This window comes from Salvelinus alpinus, chromosome 4, assembly GCF_045679555.1.
Source record: "Salvelinus alpinus chromosome 4, SLU_Salpinus.1, whole genome shotgun sequence".
Taxonomy (NCBI): domain Eukaryota; kingdom Metazoa; phylum Chordata; class Actinopteri; order Salmoniformes; family Salmonidae; genus Salvelinus; species Salvelinus alpinus.
Window position 1 is genome coordinate 31,791,993 of NC_092089.1, and position 17,784 is coordinate 31,809,776.

General features: G+C 43.0%; 1 protein-coding gene across 2 annotated transcripts; it reads left to right on the forward strand.

Annotated features, from left to right (window-relative positions):
• The first annotated feature begins 1,825 nt into the window (after positions 1-1,825).
• On the forward strand, positions 1,826-11,206 carry dbpb (D site albumin promoter binding protein b). Of its 2 annotated transcripts, none has more exons than XM_071395052.1 (5): positions 1,826-2,884; positions 3,155-3,422; positions 5,420-5,890; positions 8,070-8,350; positions 8,468-11,206. In XM_071395052.1, the coding sequence occupies exons 2-5, from the start codon at positions 3,230-3,232 to the stop codon at positions 8,681-8,683; spliced, it is 1,161 nt and encodes a 386-aa protein (XP_071251153.1). In that variant the 5' UTR covers positions 1,826-2,884; positions 3,155-3,229; the 3' UTR covers positions 8,684-11,206. The 2 variants fall into 2 exon arrangements, with proteins under 2 accessions (XP_071251153.1, XP_071251154.1); XM_071395053.1 differs by having other exon boundaries at positions 8,070-8,335.
• The last annotated feature ends 6,578 nt before the right edge of the window (positions 11,207-17,784 follow it).

Below are 17,784 nucleotides of genomic sequence, written 5' to 3' on the forward strand. Positions count from 1 at the left end.
ATCCAGCACCACAACTATGGTTATCCAGCACCACAACTATGGTTATCCAGCACCACAACTATGGTTATCCAGCACAACTATGGTTATCCAGCACCACAACTATGGTTATCCAGCACCACAACTATGGTTATCCAGCACAACTATGGTTATCCAGCACAACTATGGTTATCCAACTTATTGGCAGGTCAATCCAATTAATGTTGTATATTCTACCAGAAATGCTTATTTTTTTTGCTTTGCTTTCCATGACCCCAATTTGAAATGGCCACAACTAATAACCACCCAAAATAAATAAATAATGGACATCTACAGCCTACAGTATTATGTTAAGTCCACTAGATGGCATTAGGCACCTCATTTCTGCTCACTGTACTCTGGCCCCTGTGTTTTAGAGTGTGGCAGTCACATGGATTTTACACTGATAGGGGGTGGATTCAAGAGTCGGAACGTGCAGTGTCCATGTCTGAGCTGTGTGTGTCAGTGAGTGCGCGTGTCTGAGCCGTGCGTGCATGTGAGGGACTGAGTGACCGAGTGTGTACAAATGTGTGTGTGTGTTTGCAGACTCATGCTTGCATGCGAGTGTGAGATAAATCTATTTGTTTAAGACACAGATAGATAATCAACATAAATCCATACATACAAACATACATAGTCTTCATCCAGAATTGCAAGGCAGTTGTGGCTGCCCTACTGACCTAGTTCTGTTAGTTTGTGTGAATATAGGCTATTGTAATGTAGACTACAGTATTAGAGTTCACCTTAATGAAATATGACAGCTGTGGTCTGTTGTTCTGGTTTGACTTAAGTATGTTTTAGGTGGCAGCAGCACTGTCACACTAACTGCTACAGAGGGATATGCACATTTAGCTTCATTAGGATTTATTCCCCCTGTTTCAATACCAAATACTACTAAACATCAATCATTCATGTCTAAATACCAAAATAAACATGAAATGCTAACTATCATTTGAATTTCTAGATACCATGGTCTGTTCATGTGTTCGTGCATTTTCCACATGTCATGTAGGACTACAGCCGAAGAAGCATATTATAGCCTACCTATCAAGTCAGTCACCTTTGTTCGCTAAGTACATTTACATGTAACAGGAATTTGACCTGTTGAGATGGTGCTGCCACAACAACAAGAGTATACAGACAAAATATATAGCCTACTATAGCTTAAAGCAAAATTGATTATGATTTAAAATAGAAAACAATTTTTAGACAATGTGAATGTAATTTAAGGTCATTGTCAGTCTTTTCTATATTCTAACTACCTCTTCTGTAGGCCTGTTCTATGATCTCTCAAACCTTCTCAAATTGTACTAACCGATTAATTATCATGAATAGGTCAAGCATAAAGGCATGCAAGGTTCGTTTTGCAGTAAACACACATGTATAATAGTTTATCATCAATCAATGTATCAATTGTTTCCCCATTAATTATACTCATGCATATGCCTATTTGTAAAGAAAGCAAGTGAGTGGTACACACAGTAATATCCTCATAAGGATGTATATTGTTCCTGGGATCTGTCTAAATATTGTTTTTCCGATGTCCGACTAGCAGTAAAAAAAAAAAAAGGAAACAATTTCCAGTGGCTCTTTGGCTGTGGGTTAAAATACAGTACTGCATACACCTCGCGCTGTTCTGCTTTGAATCGGTCTCACGCGGCCGTAGCATGGGGGGAATCCGTAGGGCGGGGCGGGTGGCCTAGTTCTTTCCAATAAGCGCTCACTAGGGGAGGAGACATTATTTTCTCCAACCAATCGAAGCTAGAGCAACATGCATAAGGGTTGCACCTCCTCGTGACTGGGCCATGTGCGCTATTACAGCTATTCTGCTTTTAGGAAGCAACGTGCTGCTGTGTTCCTTTCGCCTGAAAACCCGGCAGCCACTCACGTTTTCTCTGGATTAAAAGCGAACTGGGAAAACTGTAGTCTACACTCAGTTGCTTTCTTATAGAATGGTGCTAGGCCCTTTGCCATTATAATGAAATAATCATATTGGCACTCTATTTGGCCAATAATCTGTATGCCTAGATGAACGTTCTATAGAGGATATGTCTCAAGGTCCCCTCAGTTGCTAGTGTCATTTAAAGACGTTAATTTAAAGTCATGATGATAACGGTGGCGGGTGATTGCTAACTGTCCATTTGTTTTCGCCCGTCTGTCCATGAGCATACAAACAACAAGTGCTTGGCGTGCCCCCTCGAGGTGTGGCACGAGGGGGGTTGTGTGTTTGTGTCATGCATATTGAACAAATAAGCCAATCATGCCTTCTCTCGCGCCTTGCCCTATGAGTTGTGACGTCACGTGAACTGCCCGTGTTCGTTCCAGCTGAGAGGACAGCCGTCGCGCAGCCCAAATCCAAGCCCGTGCTTCAGTACATTGGCTACACAAAGTATGCGGGGGAAAAGAGGACCCCCCCCCTCCCGAAAGAACGATAGAGCGACAGGAAAGCTTAAAGAAAAAAGTAATACAGCTTGTCACCCGACAAATAGCGCGCGTACTCAGAGCCTTCTCCGCTTTTCATTATTTGTTAATTTGGCATTGTGGAGCAGGACATTCTTTTTCCTTGCTTCGAGTTTCATTTTGGTCATATTTGAATCGTCATTTTTTGGGGTGTTGATCAACTCAGGATATTTTTCGACAACAACTTATTGATCTCCAGCTCGGATTTGATTTTGTCCACCTTTGAATTGACCATGGGCACCAGTCATTAGTTTGACGTTTACAACTGGTCTCTATTGGAGAATAACACCTTGATCTGCACCGGGGATTTAAAATAATATAGTGTTGCACCATAACTACTGGAATACTGTCTATTATAATGATACAACAGTGGATATAATAACACGTCATCGCCTAAATAGAGGGAAAGGTAAGAACATGTTTATTGACATTCTAAACAAATCAAAGGGACATGTTTTGCAACTATTGCTTGGTATTATTAGGCTACACTCTGGTATACTGAGCCTGGGAATCAAACTTAAATGTTCTCATATCTTGTCGAGATATGCACTCACATATGCGTTTTATATTATTTCAACAAGTTTGTAATGTCATTTCAAATAGACTATTCATTGCACCTGGTTTGTACCCAATTCTAACTATAATAAATGTTAATTCAATATTCTCGTTAATTGAATAGCGGTGATCAATCTGCCAGTCGTTTCGACTCCGCCTGCGCCCCAGGATCCTAATCAACAACCAGGTCCGGCCAACTATGTCCAGGCAGCTCACCCAGCTCCTGACTCCGGACCTCCCAGCCGGCGCTAGCCCGCAGTTCGGGAATTGCAACCAGTCTGGTGGCTCCATCAGCGGTGGACACCTCAACTCCATGGCTAGTTTGAAATCCCTCCTGCAGCATCCGATGAAGGGAGACCGTGCAATTGTCAAAGACTGCTGCGACGTTAAAGGTGAGAAGATAACTTTGATTTCATTTGATTGTTACATTGTTATCATGCTGTTACCACTGAAGGCTCTACAGTGCAACAATGTTGCTGATGGAGTTTGCTGCACTTACGCTAACAGACACTGCATGCCAATGTTGTTTTTCTGTTATTTAGTATATTTTGTAACTGACATTCAATGAAATCATATCTACCAGTCTCCATTGTCTGCCTGACTCAATTGAGTACAGTACAGTGAAGACAGCTGTGCTCACCAGCATAACTTAATATCTGGCCCTGCCATTGTCACACGCACCACTGTCTGACTTGTTGTTTGGAAACAAGACAGAGAAGCTATACTGGTGTGGTTCTTCAGTACAGAACTCAGCTCTGAATAATGATTCATGATTGACATTCTGCAACCAACACACACCATAGGATATACATGGTGGTGGAGGTTGTCCTTTAGAACTGATTCATGGTCAGTTTGTATTTTTACTTCTGATAATACAGGTCAGGACCACAATAGGAAACTTTGTCTCAGAACAGAACTTACACTCTTAGAAAAAAAGGTGCTATCTAGAACCTAAAAGGGTACTTCGGCTGTCCCCATAGGAGAACCCTTTGAATAACTATTTTTGGTTCCAGGTAGAACCCTTTTGGGTTCAATGTAGAGGGTTCTGCATGGAACCCAAAAGGGTTCTACCTGCAACCAACAAGGGTTCTACCTGGAACCAAAACGGGTTCTCCTACAGGGACAGCCAAATAACCCTTTTGGAGCCCTTGTTTCTAAGAGTGTAGGATCAAATGCTCTTTGGAAAATGTTAATGGAATCCAACCACTCCTATAGTATAGAGCAGTAAACCAGAAAGGAAATTATGGGATAGTAATCATGTTCAAATCATCTATAAGTGACTTTGTTGAGCTTCACAATCAACTTGAGATACCTTTGGATGATTTGGACATAATATTGGTCCCATGACTTTAATAGGATTTGTGCCACAAATGCTAAAACGTTAGCATGTGGAAACAATGCCAGGGAAACTAAACCAAAGCATGAACTACTGTCATACCTTATCCATAGACAGTTTACAGGGTAAGGAAACCAATATGCCATTACGTTATTACATGGTCATTAAGCATAACAAACACTTTTATCCAAACACAAAGGTCACTCACTGTCCAATTATGACCCCCAAATGTCCAATAGAATGATGGTGCCATCCCATGTTGCACTCTGCTGTGAGCTGAGCATGATGTTCTCATATGGATTATAATCTCCGCCCCTCCAATCCCCTGGTTTAGTTTTAGATTAGCATGCAGATTAAGACGACATCTTTTGGTATAATATCTGACATGCTAAACAGTACCAGCGAGGCCTGTGGTATGGATGCCTATATTCACAAATTCATTTGTCTCACCAAATATAGACATAGACATGCATACATGTAGTAAAAATCCTATTGCTTTTCATCCAGCATTCTGATTTTGATTCTTGTGCAGTTTGGTGTATGACCATCTGTTACGGTCTGACTGAAGCATTGAGCAGTGCAGCTGATGCATCTAACTGTCACACCATTCCACAGATATCATCCATCTCTCAATATCTGTAGAGTTGATGCATCTATAGGATAATTGTGCCTCTGGACCTCAACAGCTATGAGGCTTGGGCCATGGCACCCTCTTGTCTCATTGAATTAAATTAAATAGGTTTACAAGAACGCCTACAGCTTTGGACATAAGATAATTATATCCTGTCATTTGACCCTAATAAATTCCCCCCCAAAACTAAAATGCAAAGCGTGTAGATGGAAGAAACCTTGTGAGGAACCAGACTTGAGGGAGTGTATCTAGTGGGATACCATAACACTTTTTGTTTTTATTTTCTTATAATCCCAAAACCACCTCTGACAGCACCAAGGGTCAAACATTTGATGTGACAACAACAACTCTTGAGAGTTCCAACCCCTGTCCATCCTTTACTAACCAATAACCTCCATTTTGTCTCTCTCCCACCATCACAGACAAAGACAGAACCATCACAGACATGGATGAGGACTCCTTGGGTGGCGGGAACGGCGGCTGCAACATGCGTACCGGCAGCAGCGGGGTGAGCAGCAGTAACAGTAACGGCTGTGGCAGCGGAGGAGGAGGTGGAGGATCAGGTGGAGGATTTAACCAGTCTGCGTTCCTGGGACCCCTCCTGTGGGAGAGGACCCTGCCAGTGGAAGGAGGCCTCTTCCAGCTGCAGTACATGGACCTGGAGGAATTCCTCACAGAGAACGGCATGGGCGGTGCCCACGGCCAAAACAGTTCCAGTACAGCCCAGATCCCGTCCCAGAGTTCCCAGTCGGCGGTGCCCAATCAGAGTTCCCAGTGCCCCCCCTCATCGCCCCCACCCTGCTCTTCAGCCTCCTCCTCGTCATCATCATCTTCCCCGTCACTCATCGGCCTGGAGGTGGCCCAGTCCAACATGCAGGGAGGACTTGACTATGGTGAGTAACGCGAACCGGATGTCGGAGGAGGGGAGGGCAACATGCAGGGATTTCTATGATGATTTTATCCCATAGATACAATACGGAACAGTGTACATCTGTTTATTGTACACATCTTCAATAGGAAAATGGGGAGAGGGGTGGAGATTGAGACGGTTTATGGTGATTCTATGGAAAGGGATTGTAGGGGTGGTGGGTGGTTGGTGAATGTATCTCAGTTTACATGGTATCGACAATGTATTCAGTGGTCCAGTTTGGCCAAATGAAGCAAGGATTATGGTGCCATGTTGTTTTGGCCTTGTGAAGTGGCAACTAGATGAAGGACTAAAATGGAGTATCAGTGACATGGCAGATACCATGGTGACCCTGTATCAATACAGGACGGCTATGTCCTTAGAGAGAAGGCTGTAGTAGAGTCTGCATGTGATTCAGCTCTTTAAGTTGTCCTCAGTACTCATATTGACCTCCTCTCCTATGGTGACCAAGCATCATTTTCTGTGAAGCCAAATGGAATCCCTTAACGCTGAGTTAACTTGACAGAGAGGGAACAACAAGGAGGGGTTGAGAAAGCAACGACAGGAATTTCCTGTAGGCTACCAACTACCCTTCACACTGAGCTAGGTTTAACATTTAGACTGCTTGAGAGAAAGAGACAGGGGAGACATTTAACAAATTAATCTCACAGCGCTGACAAAGGGGTTTGGTTTGGTCGGTTTTATGTTCAATTCAGGTCCAACCAGCCATTTACTGAACACTAAGGTCTTACTGTACATAGGGAGATCGAGACAGAGATAAGGAGGGGAGGGAGCGGAAGTAGGTGTGTGTAGTGAGTGTTTGTGATCGCGTGTCTTTAAATCTCTCCTCACCTCACACGCTACAGCAATGTGCACGTGCAGCGTCCCTTCACGTGCTGAGGCTGTGAGCACTGGAGCAAGAGAACGAGAGGCAGGGCCAACCGGAGAACTGGGAGGAGCGGAGAGGCACGCGAGGGTGGGAGGGAGAGTGAGGGAGAGCGAGGGAGGGAGGGGGGAGGAAGAGGTTCCCATTGCCTGCTGATACTGAAGTTCAAATGGAATGTTTGAATGCAGAAGAGAGAGATTTACAGAGATAGTAATGATTAAGATGTGCTGCTGTACAGTAGATGGAGAATGTCAGTAGCCATTGTATTTAACCCTTCTGGTTGTTTTTTAGCTGCATTCCAGTTGTATTCCAATGTCACAATAATACACTTTAGACAGTTTAGACATGAGTTAAATACGACACTTTCACATTTACAAGACAAATCTGATATTTATGTAAAAGAAGCATTGACGAAGCCAAAATTGATATTGCAGGTTGGATGATGTTTTTGCTACATAGTCGTTACAGTGTAACACAAATTATGAGGCAAGACAGGAGAACGTATTTGTAATGATCTTGAGTTTTCATTCAGACACCTGACCATTGACTTAACTCGAGGTGGGTGTAGTGTAGGCTGTGTTCTGATTGTGTTCTCGTAAAGGAGGAATAGGAAGAGGAAAAGGCTGTTTGGAGTCTTTATGATAGGAATGTCAAGGTGTTATGTGCATTAGGCCCTAAAGGGGGTGAGTGAGCTTTATAGAACATAGGGAACTGATTTCAAGGGGTGGGGTGACGGTTGTATAACAGTTTTAGAAACATTTCAAGAAAACTGTCAAAACCAGCCTTATAGGAGTCTGGGCATGTTAATAATAATATTAAACCAGGATTGAAATATAAACTCTGACTAAAAGGGTGATATTGAATGTTTATACACAAGATAACTTGAGAAAAGTGCTCTAGCATATGTAAGGTTCCCATTTGAGTTCAATTTCTCCATGATAATTGATTCATATTGAAGTGAAACGCGCACTCATGATACTTGGAAAGACGTTGGGCTGTAGAAATCACACTTGAAAGCAGGGAGAAAAACGTTCCTGTTTATTAGTTACTCAGAGCAGAAAGTAGCTCTCTTTCACCACCTGGTGGACATGGTCTGTAACTGCAGCCTAACAGCTCTACAGCTCTTTTACTTTACATATTTTGACTTGTAGATAAATGCTGTGTGTTATTGCTTTCTGATGGACCTGAGGGGTCAGTGAGTCATAATGTATCTACATGGAATCTCCTAGTTCATATAAAGGTTTAATAAGAAAATAACAACCGATTCTCTCTCTTTCAGGAGGCAGTCAATCGAGCATGAACGACGACTGCGGCTCGCCCGGTTCCTCTGTCTCCTCTTCGTCCTGCACTCCTCTCATGACGCCCACATCCAACGATCCAGACGTGATGGGTGGCTTTGAACCCGATGCGGCCGACGTGGCTCTGTCCAGCGTGCCCGGCCAGGACGCCTTCGACCCCCGCAGACACCGCTTCAGCGAGGACGAACTCAAACCACAGCCCATGATCAAGAAGGCCCGCAAGATGCTGGTGCCAGCAGACCTCAAGGTTGGTAGTCAGAGAGTAGGTAGAAGTATTAAGAGTTGGTAGAAGTTGTCCCTAACCTCTGGTCCAGGGTCAGATCATTTTCTACAAGGTAATGTCAGTAGCTCTATATCTAACGGTGTCTCCCTCTTTCAGGATGATAAGTACTGGTCCCGGCGGTGTAAGAACAACGAGGCAGCCAAGCGTTCTCGTGACGCGCGGCGCTTGAAGGAAAACCAGATCTCGGTCCGCGCCGCCTTCCTGGAGAGAGAGAACCAGGCACTCAGACAGGAAGTGGCTGACATGAGGAAGGAGCTTGGTCGCTGCCGCAACATTCTCAACAAATATGAGAATCGCCATGGAGACCAGTGAAGAAGAGGAGGAGAAAGATAAGAAACTGATGGGTGGAATGGGGTGACATGATGATGATAACGATGATGATGATGATGATGAATGTATGAGACGATGAGAAGGGTGATATAAAGAAGCTCAGGTGTCACATTTTGATGATGTCAGTGGGCAGGGTTAAAGGTTAGGGACAGAGAGATTACATAATCCGGAGGACTGTTGCCCCTTTAGACGAAAGAAGAGAAGACTTGACTTTGAGGATTTTGATATCGGAGAATTGTATATTTTTATATTAAGACTAGAGGGGGAGCAAATTTTGGAAATAATTTTTGTATATTTTCTATATGAATGGGAAAGATGTAAGATACAGAGAGATGGAGGGCTATGACAAAATATCTTTTTAAAGTAGATTGATAAAGGAGATGCTATTTTAGAGGTGGTAGACAGGGATTTTTAGACAGGATTCAGAGTCAGGGACTAGGAGGCAAGGCGGCCATTTTAAACTGTAAAATAGAGAGCAAAATGATTTTAAAATTGTACAGTTAAACATTTCTTTGTGGATTTTACTCAAGCACTTAATTTGTTTTCTTTGTTGTGTTTCTGACTGATGGGGGTTGGGCTGAAATGGTAGGAAAGTGAAAGAGAGAGAGAGCGAGAGAGAAATGGGAGAAACACTATTAACCCAGCACAATCTTCAGCACTTGTCCTGTGTTTGTAAATAACAAGTCCTTCATATTGTTACAACTTTTGCAACCTTTACTAACAGTTTGGACTGTTTAGTAGTTGTCTGGATGTCTGGGCTTTGGTGCAACAGCTCTTACGTTTGATTATAGCTGCACTATCTCCTCTGTCATATAGAGAATTGTATTATGTGACCCCAAGACTAGCAGGGCATTCAATCACACTACAGCTAATGGATGGGGCGACTGTTAGTTTTTATTATGTATACTATGAACTCATATTGCTGAGCCCTTGGCCATCTCTCTCTCTCGCTCTCTTTCTGTCACTTTTTGTCCTTTTAGATTGCTGTCAGTTCTAACTGATATAGAATATATTTCCCTAGCTGGGTTGGTAGGATTATTTAGTTGTTCTGGTTACAGTGGACCGTTTTGATCTTCTCTCTGCATTGTGATGTTTTCTTCCTTCCTATGTTTTTTATATCGAATTGACCCAATTACAACATGGTTAATGTCGCTTACAACCAATCACGAAAAAGGCTACTTTTACCTTTAACCGATCCTAACAACCGGTCTCTGTGGTTGTAGATTGTATACATAATACCACAATGTCTTCACATCCTCCTAAATAGTCCACCAACTACCCAGGAAAAAGCACACTTGTGTTACTGTACAATATTCATGATTTTAGTTAGCATTCTTATTATTGGTAGAAGATAAATATTGTCTATATTAAATATACCAGTTTGTGTATTTTACATAGGTATATGCTAAGTGTGAATGTTGCAGAGATGAGATGTGTGTATGACTGCGTATATGCAAATGTATTCCAGGAGATGGGGTTTGTGGTAGGGTGTCATATCAAATGTGACCCTATTCTCCCATATACATAGGGAATAGGTTATCATTCGAGATTATGCTATTATTACTCTCCCCATCGATCGGAATGGTGTTAAATTCTCAGATTTCTGGGACTAATAAAAAAGCCAAAATTTTAAATGTTGATTTATTAAGGTTGTTGATACTTTCTGTTAGTTTTCCGGCATTTCTGTGTTGTTGAGCATCGTCTTAGTATCCACATAGTGTCATGTTTCACTACCGACTCACTAAACCCAGGGGAGAGAAAGGGCCCAGTCAACCCAGTGGTAGTGCTTATTTTCCTCAACGACCATGTTATAAATAACTACCATTACTATTATTATGATTATGATGATTGTTACCCCCCTTTATTGTTGCTGTTATATATAATTGAATGATTTTATTTCTTTGGATGAACATGATTTGTTTCGTATTGAAGCATCTTTGATCTCAAGCTATCCTCACAGAGAGACTATTCAGAAATGCATCCTTGTTTTTATGTCACTTCCTGCCCTGCACCATGTACATCCTGTTTTGGTCCCTCGAGGGCCGCTCGTTTGTTCATAACCCCTACGTACAGTTTCTATCCGGACTTCTCTGAAACACAGTTCCCAGAGGAAGGCGGCCATCTTGGTTTCTCTGTTGATCATGGATTCCACAATCTCGCTGGCTCATCTCATACCTGGAGAACAACAGCGGTAGAATCCCATGCACTTCTGACTGTACACGTCTGTTCAGTTCTCTAGTTGTGTATGGACTATGCACTCTAGCCACAGTTTTCCTCTTGGTTTTCTGCAGCCTATTTTCACCTCAGTGACTGTATGTATGCTCTCCCAACTGGATGTTGTTCCTGATCTCCCTGACGTGGATGATGATAACTCATATAGTGACTTTTATTGAACTACAACTACCCATCTGCACCGGTGGTGTCCACTGTTCCAGCCCACTCAGTGCTGGCAATGGGGGATGTAGTCAAACTTTCCCCGAAAACACAAATAAAAGATTGTTCTTATTTACTGCTTCTCTGTTTTCTTTATATTTACTCACGTTTTACATTTACATTTTTGTTATTTAGCAGAAGCTCTTATTCAGAGCGACTTACAATTAGTGCATTCATCTTAAGATACACTATATACACAAAAGTATGTGGACATCCATTCAAATTGGTGGATTTGGCTATTTCAGCCACACCGTTGCTGACAGGTGTATAAAATCGAGCACATAGACAGACATTGGCAGTTGAATGGCCTTACTGAGGAGCTCAGTGGCTTTCAGCGTGGCACCGTCATAGGGTGCCACCCTTCCAATAAGTCAGTTCATCAAATTTCTGGGGGCTGAGGGCTGCCACGGTCAATTGTAAGTGCTGTTACTGTGAAGTGGAAACGTCTAGGAGCAACAACAGCTCAGCCGTGAAGTGGTAGGCCGCATAAGCTCACAGAATGGGACTGCCAAGTGCTGAAGCACGTAACGCGTAAAAATAGTCTGTCCTCGGTTGCAACGCACTACCGAGTTCCAAACTGCCTCTGGAAGCAATTTCAGCACAACAACTTCGCTGGGAGCTTCATGAAATGGGTTTCCATGGCCAAGCAGCCGCACACAACCAGTGCAAACGTGTTTTCTGGAGTGATGAATCACGCTTCACCATCTGGCAGTCCGACGGACGAATCTGGGTTTGGCGGATGCCAGGAAAACTCTACCTGCCCCAATGCATAGTGCCAATTGTAAAGTCTGGTGGAGGAAAAATGGTCTGGGCAGTTTTTCATGGTTTGGGCTAGGCCCCTTAGTTCCATTGAAGGGAAATCTTAACGCTACAGCATACAATGACATTCTAGACTTCCAACTTTGTGGCAACTGTTTGGGGAAGGCCCTTTCCTGTTTCAGCAAGACACTGCCCCTGTGCACAATTTTTGTATGTATTTATTTAACCTTTATTTACCTAGGCAAGTCAGTTAAGAACATATTCTTATTTACAATGACGGCCTACCCCGGCCAAACCCTCCCCTAACCCGGACGACGCTGGGCCAATTGTGTGCCGCCCTATGGGACTCCAGATCACGGCCAGTTGTGTTACAACACGGGATCAAACCCGGGTCTGTAGTGAAGCCTCTAGCACTGCGATGCAGCGCCTTAGATTGCTGCGCCACTCAGGATCCCGCACAAAGCGAGGTCCATACAGAAATGGTTTGTCGAGATCGGTGTGGAAGAACTTGACTGGCCTGCACAGCCCTAACCTCAACCCCATCGAACACAGTTGGGATGAATTAGAACGCCGACTGTGAGCCAGGCATAATCTCCCAACATCAGTGTCCGACCTCACTAATACTCTTGTGGTTGAATGGAAGCAAGTCTCCACAGCAATGTTCCAATATCTAGTGGAAAGCCTTCCCAGAAGAGAGTGGAGTCTGTAATAGCAGCAAAGGGGGGACCAACTCCATATTAATGCCCGTGATTTTGGAATGAGACGTTTTTCGAGGCAATTGTCCACATACTTTTGGTCATGTAGTGTGGCTAGGTGAGACAACAACACATCACAATCGTATCATGTACATTTTCCCTCAACAAAGTATTTATCAGCAAAGTCACTGGTAGTGGTACTACTCTTTAGCAATAGTTTGATGTCCTCTCTTTATATTTATTTGAGCTAATATTTAAGTATGTGTGTGTGCATGTATATATGTGTGTGTGGGTGGGTGTGTGTGTGGGTGGGTGTGTGTGTGTGTGGGTGTGTGTGGGTGGGTGTGTGTGTGTGTGTGTGTGTGTGTGTGTGTGTGTGTGTGTGTGTGTGTGTGTGTGTGTGTGTGTGTGTGTGTGTGTGTGTGTGTGTGTGTGTGTGTGTGTGTGTGTGTGTGTGTGTGTGTGTGTGTGTGGGTGGGTGGGTGGGTGGGTGGGTGGGTGGGTGGGTGGGTGTGGGTGTGTGGGTGTGGGTGGGTGGGTGGGTGGGTGGGTGTGTGTGTGTGTGTATGGATGTGTGTGTGTGTATGGGTGTGGGTGTGTGTATGTGTATGGGTGTGGGTGTGTGTGTGGGTGTGTGTATGGGTGTGTGTATGGGTGTGGGTGGTTGTGTTTTTAGGTGGAACTCCATGAACTAAACGTTTGTGGCTTAAAGCAACTATTTGATCATTGTTAATGGAATTGTTTGTAATCATAAAGTGCTTTGAAAGGCTGATCATGGCACACATTAACTCCATCATCCCAGTCAACCTACAGACCCACTCCAATTTGCATACCGCCTCAACAGTACTACCGACGATGCAATTTCAGGTGTACTCCACACTGCCCTCTCCCACCTGGGTGTTAATCGACAACAGCTTAGTGTTCAACACCATAGTGCCCTCGTCACCAAACTTTGGTCCCTGGGACTGAACACCTCCCTCTGCAACTGGCTCCTGGAATTCCTGACGGGCCACCCTCAGGGGATGAAGGTACGTAACAACACCTCCGCCACACTGACCGTCAGGACACGCTGCCAGGACAACAACCTCTCCCTCAACATCAGCAAGACCAAGGAGTTGTTCGTGGACTATAGGAAACAGGGGGGCCACCCACATCAACAGGGCTGTAGTGGACAGGGTCAAGAGCTTCAAGTTCCTCTTTGTCCACATCACTGAGGACTTAACACTGCAGTGCCTATTCTCCCTCAGGAGGCTGAAAGGATTTGGCATGGCCCCTCAGATCACAAGGAACTTTTACAGCTGCACCATCGAGAGCATTCTAACTGGTTGTAGAACCGTCTGGTATGGCAACTGCACCGCCCTCAACCGGAAGGCCCTACAGAGGGTGGTGCAGACGGCCCAACACGTCACTGGGGGCGAGCTCCCAGCCATCCAGGACGTACACTATCTGTCTGAGAAAAGCCCCAAAAATGGTCAAAGACTCCAGCCACCTGAGACATGGGCTGTTCTCCATGCTCAGGTCTGGCAGATGGTACCAGTGCATCAAGGCCCAGACCAACAGACTCCTAAACAGCTTCTACCCCCTGGCCATAAGACTGTTAAATGTCTAACAACTACACACCTACACTGCTGCTAAAATTATTATTGATTAGATGTATTACTACCATTATGCTGCTGTTCATTGGTTATTGATTGACATTAACATTAGTATTTATCTATTTATCCTGTTACCAGTAACCTTTCAGCCCTGTCTACATGTATATCATGCTACCAGTCACTTTTCAGCCCTGTTTACATGTATATCTTGATACCAGTCACATTTCAGCCATGTTTACATGCATATCCTGCTACCAGTCACTTTTCAGCCCTGTTTACATGTATATCCTGCTACCAGTCACTTTTCAGACCTGTTCACATGTATATCCTGCTACCAGTCACTTTTCAGCCCTGTTCACATGTATATCCTGCTACCAGTCACATTTCAGCCCTGTTTACATGTATATCCTGCTACCAGTCACTTTTCAGCCCTGTTTACATGTATATCCTGCTACCAGTCACTTTTCAGCCATGTTTACATGTATATCCTGCTACCAATCACTTTTCAGCCCTGTGTACATGTATATTATGCTACAAGTCACTTTTCAGCCTTGTTTACATGTATATCCTGCTACCAGTCACTTTTCAGCCATGTTTACATGTATATCCTGCTACCAGTCACTTTTCAGCCATGTTTATATGTATATCCTTCTACCAGTCACATTTCATCCCTGTTTACATGTATATCCTGCTACCAGTCACACTTCAGCCCTGTTTACATGCATATCCTGCTACCAGTCACTTTTCAGCCCTGTTTACATGTATATCCTGCTACCAGTCACTTTTCAGCCCTGTTTACATGTATATCCTTCTACCAGTCACTTTTCAGCCCTGTTTACATGTATATCCTGCTACCAGTCACTTTTCAGCCATGTTTATATGTATATCCTTCTACCAGTCACATTTCATCCCTGTTTACATGTATATCCTGCTACCAGTCACACTTCAGCCCTGTTTACATGCATATCCTGCTACCAGTCACTTTTCAGCCCTGTTTACATGTATATCCTGCTACCAGTCACTTTTCAGCCATGTTTATATGTATATCCTTCTACCAGTCACTTTTCAGCCCTGTTTACATGTATATCCTGCTACCAGTCACTTTTCAGCCATGTTTATATGTATATCCTTCTACCAATCACTTTTCAGCCCTGTTTACATGTATATCCTGCTACCAGTCACTTTTCAGCCATGTTTATATGTATATCCTTCTACCAGTCACATTTCATCCCTGTTTACATGTATATCCTGCTACCAGTCACACTTCAGCCCTGTTTACATGTATATCCTTCTACCAGTCACATTTCATCCCTGTTTACATGTATATCCTGCTACCAGTCACACTTCAGCCCTGTTTACATGTATATCCTGCTACCAGTCACTTTTCAGCCCTGTTTACATGTATATCCTGCTACCAGTCACTTGTCAGCCATGGTTATATGTATATCCTTCTACCAGTCACTTTTCAGCACTGTTTACATGTATATCCTGCTACAAGTCACTTTTCATCCCTGTTTACATGCATATCCTGCTACCAGTCACTTTTCAGCCCTGTTTACATGTCTATCCTGCTACCAGTCACTTTTCATCCCTGTTTACATGCATATCCTGCTACCAGTCACTTTTCAGCCCTGTTTACATGTATATCCTGCTACCAGTCACTTTTCAGCCCTGTTTACATGTATATCCTGCTACCAATCACTTTTCAGCCCTGTATACATGTATATCATGCTACCAGTCACTTTTCAGCCTTGTTTACATGTATATCCTGCTACCAGTCACTTTTCAGCCCTGTTTACATGTATATCCTGCTACCAGTCACTTTTCAGCCCTGTTTACATGTATATCCTGCTACCAGTCACTTTTCAGCCCTGTTTACATGTATATCCTGCTACCAGTCACTTTTCAGCCATGTTTATATGTATATCCTTCTACCAGTCACTTTTCAGCCCTGTTTACATGTATATCCTGCTACCAGTCACACTTCAGCCCTGTTTACATGCATATCCTGCTACCAGTCACTTTTCAGCCATGTTTACATGTATATCCTGCTACCAGTCACTTTTCAGCCATGTTTATATGTATATCCTTCTACCAGTCACATTTCAGCCCTGTTTACATGTATATCCTGCTACCAGTCACTTTTCAGCCCTGTTTACATGCATATCCTGCTACCAGTCACTTTTCAGCCATGTTTACATGTATATCCTGCTACCAGTCACTTTTCAGCCATGTTTATATGTATATCCTTCTACCAGTCACATTTCAGCCCTGTTTACATGTATATCCTGCTACCAGTCACTTTTCAGCCATGTTTACATGTATATCCTGCTACCAGTCACTTTTCAGCCATGTTTATATGTATATCCTTCTACCAGTCACATTTCAGCCCTGTTTACATGTATATCCTGCTACAAGTCACTTTTCAGCCCTGTTTACATGTATATCCTGCTACAAGTCACTTTTTAAGTTTAAACCCACCTCAACCACTCCAGTACCCCTGCACACTGAATAAGGTGCTCGCACTGACTGTATATATCCTTGTATATATATATATATATTTGCATTCTCGTGTTTCTTCAACTTATATCTTACTTCTTTATTAATGATATTACTGCACTGTTGGGAAATACGTTCCCTGTACTGTTTTACACCTGTTGTATCCGGTGCATGTGTCGAATCATCTGTGAAACTTGAAACTTGTAACTTGTTTATTCTTGATGGGAAGTCCTGTCGCCCCCTGACAGATTGAACTAAAACTCAACAATGTCATGTGGTGAAACAGCAGTCCCCATGAGACTTCATTTAGTTTCACATAGCTAACTTTCTGTAATCAAGCCAGATAGTCCAAACACGCATGGTTCAGTGCTGGGGCATTGTGGTTATGGCCAAAGATAAAAACAAGATCATTCATAAATGTATCATATTTCACCCTTAAACACATATTGTTTTGGATGGATGTGCTTTGTGGTCACTTGTTATAATAATAACAATAATAATAATATGATACAAATACTCATATAATACAAATGTCATGACTTCTTCCGAAGTCGGTTCCTCTCCTTGTTCGGGCGGTGTTCGGCGGTCGACGTCACCGGTCTTCTAGCCATCGCAGATCCATTTTTCATTTTCCATTTGTTTTGGCTTGTTTTCCCACACACCTGGTTTTCATTCCCTCATTACGTGTTGTGTATTTAATCCTCTGTTTCCCCCATGTCTTTGTGTGGTATTGTTTGTTGTAAGCGCTTGTGCACATGTGGACTGGTGCGCGTCGGGTTTTGTACCCAAGTTGTTATTTTCTTGATGCCGTTGGTTTTGGAATTAAACTGCTCCGGCTATTACCTAGTTCTGCTCTCCTGCGTCTGACTTCCCTGCCACCAGTTACGCACCCCTTACAACAAATACTAATATAATATAAATACTCATATAATATAAATACTCATATCATACAAATACTAATATAATATAAATACTCATATAATATAAACACTCATATAATATATGATAAGAAGATATGACAATAATGTTTCCATTATTATCAAAATATGTATTTTCTTTAAATATAAAAGAGGATATAGACAGAAGACTATCGTAGTAACTG